The 10,369-nt window shown below is 39.6% G+C and overlaps 1 protein-coding gene across 1 annotated transcript; it reads right to left on the bottom strand.

Annotated features, from left to right (window-relative positions):
- Nucleotides 1-3,781: 3,781 nt before the first annotated feature.
- LOC113359853 lies at nucleotides 3,782-7,858 on the bottom strand. The gene is made up of 7 exons (XM_026603425.1): nucleotides 7,573-7,858; nucleotides 6,366-7,096; nucleotides 6,097-6,290; nucleotides 4,764-6,052; nucleotides 4,473-4,531; nucleotides 4,085-4,370; nucleotides 3,782-3,900 (listed from the first exon to the last, which is right to left on the bottom strand). The coding sequence occupies exons 1-7, from the start codon at nucleotides 7,856-7,858 to the stop codon at nucleotides 3,782-3,784; spliced, it is 2,964 nt and encodes a 987-aa protein (XP_026459210.1).
- Between the last annotated feature and the right edge of the window lie 2,511 nt (nucleotides 7,859-10,369).

Genomic DNA, 10,369 nt, shown 5'->3' with positions numbered 1-10,369 from the left:
GATGTCTGTGTTATTTCTTTTCCGCATTATATTTTGTTATATAATTGAAATATCACGGGTTGTGCGTTGAATCGATCAATTGGTAAATCCAAACTTTGGTTGTCGATTGAAATTGATTGATCCTTGAACATTGGTCTTTGATACCGTTCAAGTTATTTCTCTTATATTCAATCAGGATCGCAAATTCTTATTTGTTTGATTGCGGATTGAATTGAGAGAATGAGATATAACTCTTTGATATACTTTTTATTAAAATTGAGTCTGACTGTCTAGTTGATTCTCTTCAAAGTATATTGGAGTTAGTCCATACAGATTGCTAAGAAAAATATTGGGTGAGGTTGCTAGACCCCCGCTTTTTCAATTTCGATACCAAAAGATGTAGTAACTTTTAACAACTGGGATTTATTATTTTTCATCTTTGGATTTTATTGTATGTAAATGACAAGCCGAAGTTCTCAGTGACTCTATCCCTTTCCCCTTTTATCCTTATGAAGCAGGGATCAAATAGATTCTCTTGCGTTCTCTATATGTGCACTTGAAGTGTTATTATATTAAAGCCCACTTACATTAGAAAACAATACTTGTTGTCTTATCTCAAATGAAGAGCGGATGGTATTCAACCATGTATATGTGTGGTTCGACTCCCACAGATGTCATTGTTATATGATTATATGAGTGGGATAAACTATGTGTGATTCAAATTTATTTTGGAAGAAAGTCTCTAGAGCTTAAATGCTAGAATCCATAATATTATTGGTCAAAGAAATCCAAGAAGTGCAGCTTGCTAAGAATGAGGAAAGAATCCATGATAATATTCAACCGGTTGATCTTGGTGCCCATTTTCAGCTGCATCTGGGTTCATGTATAATACGTTGTCTTGGCAGTGTTTTTTTTCTGCATCATTTCAGAGACATTCAGATAAGAAAAACCATCTCAATCAGATCTTTTCGATGGTTCGAGGGTTTGTTGATTACTATTATTCGTAAATGGAGTAGTATTGAGTATTTCCTTTTAGATAAGTTTTAGCTATTGATATTCTCAAGTATGCGCGTCATTTTTGTAATCTTTGAAATATAATAGGTGGGATTTAAGTTTACTGAAGAGTTTAACGGGTGTTTTGGAAGTAAAAGTTTTGTTTTGTTCTGACAGGTACCCTGCGTATGGTCATTTTCAGCTATAGGTTTACAACGGTCTTTATGAAGAGCTACAAAGGGAAAATTATCATGCATTAAGGTTAATGAAACCTTTAAATGAACTTGGTAAAAAGTGGTAATGAGAATGCCTTTTCATTGCTAGATCATGTGCAATCTGTAAGGCGATGGAGATCGAGCTGCAATAAGTTACTTTTTCTTGAAATCCTATTCCAATTTCTTTATTGCGTAAATTAGGACTGCTCTGAACCTCAGTTTCTTATGAACTTCTCAGAAATATGTTCTCAATCATAACCTAGAGGAATTTTGATCGAACTAAAGGATCTTCTTACTGTACGTTTCTCTTTATTTCCAATTTCACTCACTAATCAAAAAATCCTTAAATATGTAAAATCCTAATTTTGGAGAACTCTAATTTCATTTATTTCCAAAGTTTAACTCTTTTATTTCTTAGCACTACCAACCACCTCTACCACTAACATCAAACAGACACCAGTATATCACCACCACGATCGCCGCCAAAACTAACAATACATCATCGAAACATCTCCACAAATTCCATATGTGAGGTTTTAGTTGTGTGGTGGTGCAGTGGTTGTAGTTTTGGGTTTTGGTTTCAGTGGTGGTTGTGGTTTATTTGTAGTAATTTTTTGTCCTCAACAAAGTTGTTTGTGTTTAACGTACAAATCAGACGAAGGTTGTTTGTGTTTAACGTACAAATCAGACGAAGGGGGTGCATGGAACAATTAAACTAATGCTATATGCTATATATTTCCGTGCATATTTTATAATTTAGTTCATATGAAGTTTATGTGACAATTTCTTAAATCACAACCCAAACTTACGGATTATGAGAATTTAGTAGTGATAATTTTTAGTTCTTTTTCTTTTGTCTTTCAGGTCATAATTTCTATTTACCGCCGTCAATTTGATATGATCGCAAAACTTAGATTTTTCGGGATTCATAGCGACCCATCATTAATTGATGTGTAAAATTTTGGATTTCGTTTGGCTGCACCAGTGGTGATTTATAAATGTTGCAGGAGAAAGCATCTGTTAAATTCCTTCTGTCCATATTGTTGACTTTAAGAGGTCTAAGGAAGTCTGTAGAGTGAAACAAACTGTCCATTAATTAGACTGAAACTCTAATTGGGAAGACCGTTTGTGACGGGCCGGAAAATTACGCCTGGCACGCGCGCGAAGGCCATAACTCCCCCGGTGCGCCATAATGATGCTACTTACCAGGCCTTATAGCTAGGCAAATGCACATCCATTTTCCCTTGCAAGCATGCTCGTGGAGCATGTTGCAGCTAACTTAGCTTCCACACCGTTCCAACTTACCCTTGTTCTGCGAAGGGTTTATTAAGAAAACAAAAACTTTCCTAAAACGACAAAAACAGCCTTTTGAGGCTCTAAACGATGAAATTTGGCTAAATTCCGATGACCATGTAGATCTATAGATCAACATGTCTTGATCTTTGGGTCGTTTCCCATCAAAATGGACTCCTTTTGAGCTAAATTACGACACTCGGGTTTTTAGCCTATGTCGAACGCCTTGATAGGAATATGAGCATCCGATGAATGGAATGCAACTTGCCTCATCAAGTTTGGCCACAATCATCTCTTGCGTCGAGCTACCGAGCCAGATGATATGAGAGGCAAGAATGTCGCAATCATCTCACAATTACATGATATGAGCGACAAAGTGCTGGTCCGGCAATGCTGCAACTCATTGCGGCTGCCTATGTACCCTTACCTACTCTAAAGGGATCAAGCACAGACCGTAGTTCATCCTCTAAGGGACAGAAACTTAAACCAACTCGATTGCAAGGCCGTGGCCTAACAATAATGGTAATGGCCTGGTCCGTACATGCCATTCTGTCAAGATGCACAATGATTATGCATCATATGGTCCGCGATATGGTATAGTGATGTCTAAGCATCAAATACCCTCTTCGAAAGGCTACGCAACTATAAATGAGCCTTAGGCATCATTTATACTCTTCCGGCTAAACTATGAAGCTTACTTGGTACATAGTCCGCATATGAACCTTCAACCAACTACCCCTCCATATATATGTCTTAATGGAATTTCTACAAGTATGGAAAGGGGACCAAATTGACATGCCTGCTTCACTGTTCATCCACAACGATTGTGTTACTTCGCAATGATTGTTTTCATCCATAATGATTGCATATAGTATTTGCGCAACACTCGTTCGGCCAGCCCTCTCTGGCCTGTTGCACAATGATTGTGCGATATTAGCTCTAGGACAATAGCCTCTATAATACGCAATAATATCGCTGTAATCTCGAGGCCACCTACCCAACTGGCCTAATGAATTATGATGATACAACATTGTACTTTTGCCAATATGCCTACGCAGTGTGCCGTCCTCGGCACCAAATATGGCCCCGGGCCAAATACATCTCACTATACAAAGGAAGCTTTGGATGAAGCTTCACCACAAATAAATGGCGCATCTTTTAGCATGCACCATGCTAAAAACACGGGGTGTTACATTATCAATTTTTTTTTTGATAAGTCAAAAAAATGTATTAATAGATAACAAATTTACAAGATATAGTTTACAAGAAAAGAGGCCACAACAGCCCTAAAAACTTGAAAACTATTTAAATCTGTAATAAGCAACATTTGGATATTCAACTGAAATTTGAAAAGGAGGTCTTCCATCATAGTGCATTCCAACCTCATTGTCAAGATAGCATCCTCTCTTAGCCATTGTATCTGCAGCAAAATTAACTTCTCTATAGGTATGAATAAATCTGATTGTATCATAACTTCTACAAACATCTTGAAAACCAAGGTAAATTAGAATTTTTCAAAGTCTCCACCACACTATAAGAATCTGAACGAATGCAAACACGTCGTATTCCCCATCTTGACGCCCATTCCAGCCCCACAATAATACCATATAATTCAGCTAAATAATTTGTTGTAACTCCCAAACCAATAAACATAGCCCCAATAACATTGCAAGAGGAGTCTCTCTCTACCACACCTGCACCAGCTCTACCAGGATTTCTCCTTGCTGCACCATCACAACAAAGTTGAATTTCATTAAGGTCTGGAGGATGCCAATAACATTCCACCAGATGATGCATTTTAACCTTCCTATGACACACCCTGAAGTAGTCCAAAAGAATAATGTCTTCTGAAGTTTTCTTCATGTAGCCTTTAAGACGCCCTGAATAATCCTGAATAAGTTTCATAACACGTTTAAAAAACATGCTCCAATTCGGCTTCAAGTGCTCAAACAATCCCTTATTCCTCAACGCCTAGAGTTCAGATTTTATCACCAGATTTGCAGTGAGCAATAAATCACGCACCATTTGGCTTCTTCCCTTATCTGCCTTAACTGAAAGCAAAAGATTCACGTTAGATTGAAAATTAAAAATCCCGGAAATCCAAGTCCAGGCTCTAAATGCAAAGCTGCAGTGATACAACACATGATCCAGTGTCTCTTCATTGTTCCCGCAGATGCTATATTTGTTGGCTAGTTGGATTTTAAACCTTTCCTGAATAAGATCATAAGTATCACAAGCACGCCTAAGAAATTTCCAGTTTTGAGCATCCAGAACTGGGTGCACCTCTTTTCTCCAGATTAAAGACATCCCCTCCAGAACTGGATATTTTTTTCCGTATAAGTTCTTTAGCTGAACTGACGCTAAAATTACCTTTGAGGTCAGGCATCCAAACCATGCTTTCCTCCCCACCAGTTATAGTTGGCAATTGATTGACATCAACTCCAGCAGCAGCCAAGCGCTCCAAATGAATAGCAGGAAAAACCCAATGATCACCATTCCAAAAATCTCCAAGCATAATGGTTCTTTCCAGGGTTTGGTCATTGAGAATTTCTGCAAGGCACACATCAGTACACCAAATATCATAATAAAGAGTAGTGTTTCTACCGTCACCTAAAAGAACTCTAGTGTTATTCTCCACAAGCTGATGCACCCATCGAATGCCTGGAAAAATAGTGGATTTAACACCATATTTCTTGATGCAACCATTTCTGCCAAAAAACTTAGCTCTAAGAAAACCCACCCATTTCTTTTTAGAATTACGAATTTTCCACCACAGCTTCATAATAAGTGCCTTATTCATTGTAGCCATGCGAGTTAAGCCTAAGCCCCCCTCCTCATAAGGGCAACAGACTTTATCAAACGCCACCACCACAGCATGACTAATATTAGAATCACCCGTCCAAATAAAGTTTCGAATTGCCCTTTCACATTGCAAAATGAATTTCCGAGGCCATTTGTAGACTGCCATGTTGTGAATAGAGTAGCTCACTATAACAGATTTAACAAGAACGATACAGTCATGAAAAGAAAGTAATCTCCCTTTCCATCCAGCAAGTTGGGCTTTAATTCTCTCAATCACATTACAAATATGATGATATCTCACCGTGCCAGGCATGATTTGAACCCCCAAGTAACGATCAGGAAACGTGGCCACACTCATTCCCAAGATATCAACAAGGTAAGTTCTCATACTCAAAGAGCCACCTCCATAATAAATCTTGCTCTTCTGCCTACAAACGGTCTGACCCAAAGCAGCTTGATATTTACCCAACAGATCTATCAGATTATGCACACTTTTAAGATTTCCTTTGCAAAAAATCATAATGTCATCAGCAAAAATGAGATGAGTTGGGGAAATACCATTCTGTGTAACCAATGGAGTCATCTTCTTATCACGAAAGAGTTTCGTAATATTTCTGCTAAGAACATCTTCAATCAAAACAAATATCAAAGGAGAAAGGGGATCACCTTGACGCAAACCTATATTAATTTTGAAATAACCCTCCGGATTGCCATTCAAAAGAATAGAGATTCTAGCAGAACTTAAAATATCCAGCAGCCAATTACACCACCTATCAGAGAAGCCATATCTACAAAAAACTTCAAAGACAAAGACCAACTCCCCGTGTCAAATGCCTGAGAGATATCAAGCTTAAGACCAAGATTGCCATCTTTACGCTTGATGTGAAGTTCATTAACCAATTCTGAAGCCAAACTGATATTTTCATGAATATTGCGACCCTTCATAAAAGCTACATGTTCCTCAGAAACAAGCTTATCCAAAACACTGCTTAATCTTGTAGCTAAAATCTTAGTAAAAATCTTGAAGAAAAAATTACTAAGACCGATAGGCCTAAAGTTACGAAGAGTATTAGCACCTCTTACCTTGGCCAGCAAAATAATCAAAGAAGAATTGACACTATTAGGAATATGACCTGAATTCCAACAATAAATAATGGACTTTGTCAAGTCATCTTGAATGATACCCCAGCAGTGACGATAGAAACAACCCGAGAAGCCATCCGGACCCGGAGCACTATCAGAACCTATCTCAAAGACAACTTGTTTTATTTCCTCCGGAGTAGGAATTTCATCCATATCAAGACTTTGTTCAGCTGAAATACTTGGATGCTCAAAATCGAACAAATTTTCCTCCATATCCAACTCCTGACCATTGAATTTGTCCTCATAATATTGCACCGCATGATCTCTCAGTTGGTCATAATCAGTAATAGTTACGCCACCAGCATCCACTAACTCTGAAATGGTGTTATCACTCCTCCTAATACGAATATTGTTGTGGAAGAAAGTCGTGTTACTTGAGCCTTCAATCAACCATTGATTTCTGGATTTTTGCTTGAGCATAATAGCCTGATGTTGCCGAGTATTAGAAAGCGCAGTCATAGAATCTTTCATAGCATTAAGTTTAGGAATATCACCGGCATCCTCATCTGAATTTCTAGCAGCAGTCTCAAAACGAAGTTGGTCATGCTTCAACCGAGAATGAATGTTGCCAAAAACTCTAAGGTTCCACTCCTTCATCACCACCTTCAACCTCTTCATCTTGTACGGGAATATAAAGTCCGGAGAACCATGAGCAGGAGCGTTCCAACTGTCTGTAACCATGCGAATAAAATCAGCGTGCAAAAACCACATTTTTTGAACTCGAAAAGGAGCTCTTTTAGGCCTCGGCACCACAAAAGGATAACCAAGAAGAGTAGAATGGTCGGAAACTTCTCTAGGAAGAGCTTTACACCTCCAATTCTCAAAATTAGCTAACCAAGCATCGTTGATGACAACTCTATCCAATTTACTGATGATCCTATGACAGCCAGATTGGAAATTCGACCAAGTAAATTTACTACCCAAAGAATCTGCTTCAAAAAGGCTATTATCATCCAACCAATCACTAAACTCATTTATGACTGAAGTTCTTGGTTCTAAACCCCCTTTTTTTCATCCAAACGCAAAATACAATTAAAATCTCCCATGACCAGCCAAGGAGTAATTGAGTCTTGCATGACCATCTGCTGCCAAAGCCTCCTTCTTGTCACTTGAATATAACTAGCATGAACAAAAGAAATGCGCACACCTTCAACTGCAATAGTTATAGCCTGCCTACTCATATTTACAACTGAAGGAAGCAGACCATCTAAGTAACAGATCCAAAGATTAGCAATATTAGACAAAGAAGCATTACGAATAATATATGGAGAGTAACCTTCCATTTGAAGCCTTCTACCAAAGTTTGCAGAACAGACCACCTTTGGCTCAGCAATACAAAAAACATCTGGCTTAAACTCTCTAATCAAAACTCTAAGTTTTGATTGTGCTGCCTCACGCGCAACACCATTAATATTCCAGAATAACACCCGCATATTAAACCTTGGGATTATTTTTCTTGGACAGATTTTCTTGATGAGAAGAATTTGAGGAGGCATCGATTCTCGGAGAAGAACCCTTTCTAGCTCGGATTCCTAACACAGAATTATCATCTGAATCAGACATGGAATCCTGATCCTTCAAGGAATTGATTTTAGCTTGGAGAGCTATAAGCTGTTGCTGTTTTGCACGTCTCGCTACTTCATCAACTTGTCCAAGAACCGGGTTAGCCATACTACTATCTCCCAAAATATTAAACTTATTATGAGAGACATATTCAGAGCTATGTTCAAGAGCATCACACAAAGGTGTAGACATGGATGCCGCAGGGATCCTATCAGGTAAAAGGAGTCTAGTTCTTGCCAATTCGACATTCCCACCTGACTTAGCTTTCGAAACAGAAATACTCATCAACTTTGCTCTACTCGCTAAAACTGAATGCGCTAATGCAGTCTTGTTCCTTTCGAACTCACCAGACGCAACACGCGAAGCAGCTTCAGATCTTGCTAGGTCATCCTTCAACTGTTGTCCCGCCTCAACAGTGCCATCAATGCTCAAAATTTCAACTTCAGCCAACGAACTTGAAGGTGCATTCCAAGTATTGTTTGTTTTTTCAGGAATGAAAGGAACTTGAAGTGTGTTACATTATCACACTCTTCAAAGAATTTCGTCCTCAAAATTCAAAATCAAAGCTATCGTGGACAATCTCTTCGGTTTGGATTTCCTGAGCAAAAGTCTCATACCAGATGCTTAAAAATCACGGGTTTCTTCAAGTTATCGTGAATAAAAATTTAGACCTTCTGAACAACCGTCCCATACCGCGTGCCCAGGAATCTAAAAGTGCCCACGACAATACCAAGAATCGCAATTTGCCAGTGCCAAGAGGATATCTCGACCAGGTATCCTAGATGGCATCCCATACTACCACCCAGTAATCCCCAAGGTTCACAAATTGAAAGGTGTCATCGAAATGATAAGATCTTAGCACAGTACTGTGTCGAACAGTTTCCAGTTTCCCACTGTCCCTGACGGTCATCCAGGTTGCCACTCGTAAGTGGGATGCTAGCCGGGGCTGACAACACCCTTGGCCAGTGCCAACGTGTGGGGATGATCAGTCCCATTGTCTACCCACCGTACCAGACGGTCTTTCGGATATCCACTCGTTAGTGGGGTTCCACTTAGGCCAGGCAAACTCACAGTACTTAAAAAATCTCAAATCGATTCGCAATGTAACTGGAATAGCAGTTACAAACTCCTTTCCGCGCAAAAGTTGGCCTACTCTCCAACTTTATTTCCTTTATAAGGAAACAGTGCTCGTTTGACGAGTCCACTCCACACAAGTCCCTAGAGTTTTCTCGGAACTTGCTCTGTTACCAACTGTGACGGGCCGGAAAATTACGCCTGGCATGCGTGGGCGCGAAGGCCATAACTCCCCCGGTGCGCCATAATGATGCTACTTATCAGGCCTTATATCTAGGAAAATGCAGATCCATGTGCCCTTTCAAGCATGCTCGTGGAGCATCTTGCTAACTTAGATTCCACACCGTTCCAAATTACCCTTGTTCCGCGAAGGGTTTATTAAGAAAACAAAAACTTTCCTAAAACGACAAAAACAACCTTTTGAGGCTCTAATTGATGAAATTTGGCTAAATTCTGATGACCGTGTGGATATATGGATCAACATGTCTTGATCTTTGGGCCGTTTCCCATCAAAATGGACTCCTCTTCAGCTAAATTACGACACTCGGGTTTTTAGCCTATGTCGAACGCCTTGATAGGAAGAATGAGCATCCGATGAATGAAATGAAACTTGCCTCATCAAGTTTGGCCACAATCATCTCTTGCGCCGAGATACCGAGCCAGATGATATGAGAGGCCATAATGTCGCAATCATCTCACAATTAGATGATATGAGCGACAAAATGCTGGACCGGCAATGCTGCAACTCATTGCGGCTGCCTACGTACCCTTCCATACTCTAAAGGGATCAAGCACAGACCGTAGTTCATCCTCGAAGGGAGAGAAACTTAAACCAACTCGATTGCAAGGCCGTGGCCTAACAATAATGGTAATGGCCTGGTCCGTCTAGGCCATTCCGTCAATATGCACAATGATTATGCATCATCGGGTCCGCGATATGGGATAGTGATGTCTAAGCATCAAATACCCTCTTCGAAAGGCTATGCAACTATAAATGAGCCTTAGGCATTATTTATACTTTTCCGGCTAAGCTATGAAGCTTACTTGGTACATAGTCTACATATGCACCTTCAACCAACTACCTCTCCTTATATATGTCTTAATGGAATTTCCACAAGTATGGAAAAGGGACCAAATTGACATGGCTGCTTCACTGTTCATCCGCAATGATTGCATTCATCCGCAATGGTTGCGTTATTTTGCGATGATTGTGTTCATCCGCAATGATTGTGTTACTTCGCAATGATTGTGTTTATCCATAATGATTGCGTACAGTGATTCCAAAACACTTGTTCGACCAACCTTCT

This window comes from Papaver somniferum, chromosome 3 (assembly GCF_003573695.1).
Source record: "Papaver somniferum cultivar HN1 chromosome 3, ASM357369v1, whole genome shotgun sequence".
In the NCBI taxonomy this organism is placed as follows: domain Eukaryota; kingdom Viridiplantae; phylum Streptophyta; class Magnoliopsida; order Ranunculales; family Papaveraceae; genus Papaver; species Papaver somniferum.
This window is presented reverse-complemented; position numbering and strand designations above follow the sequence as displayed.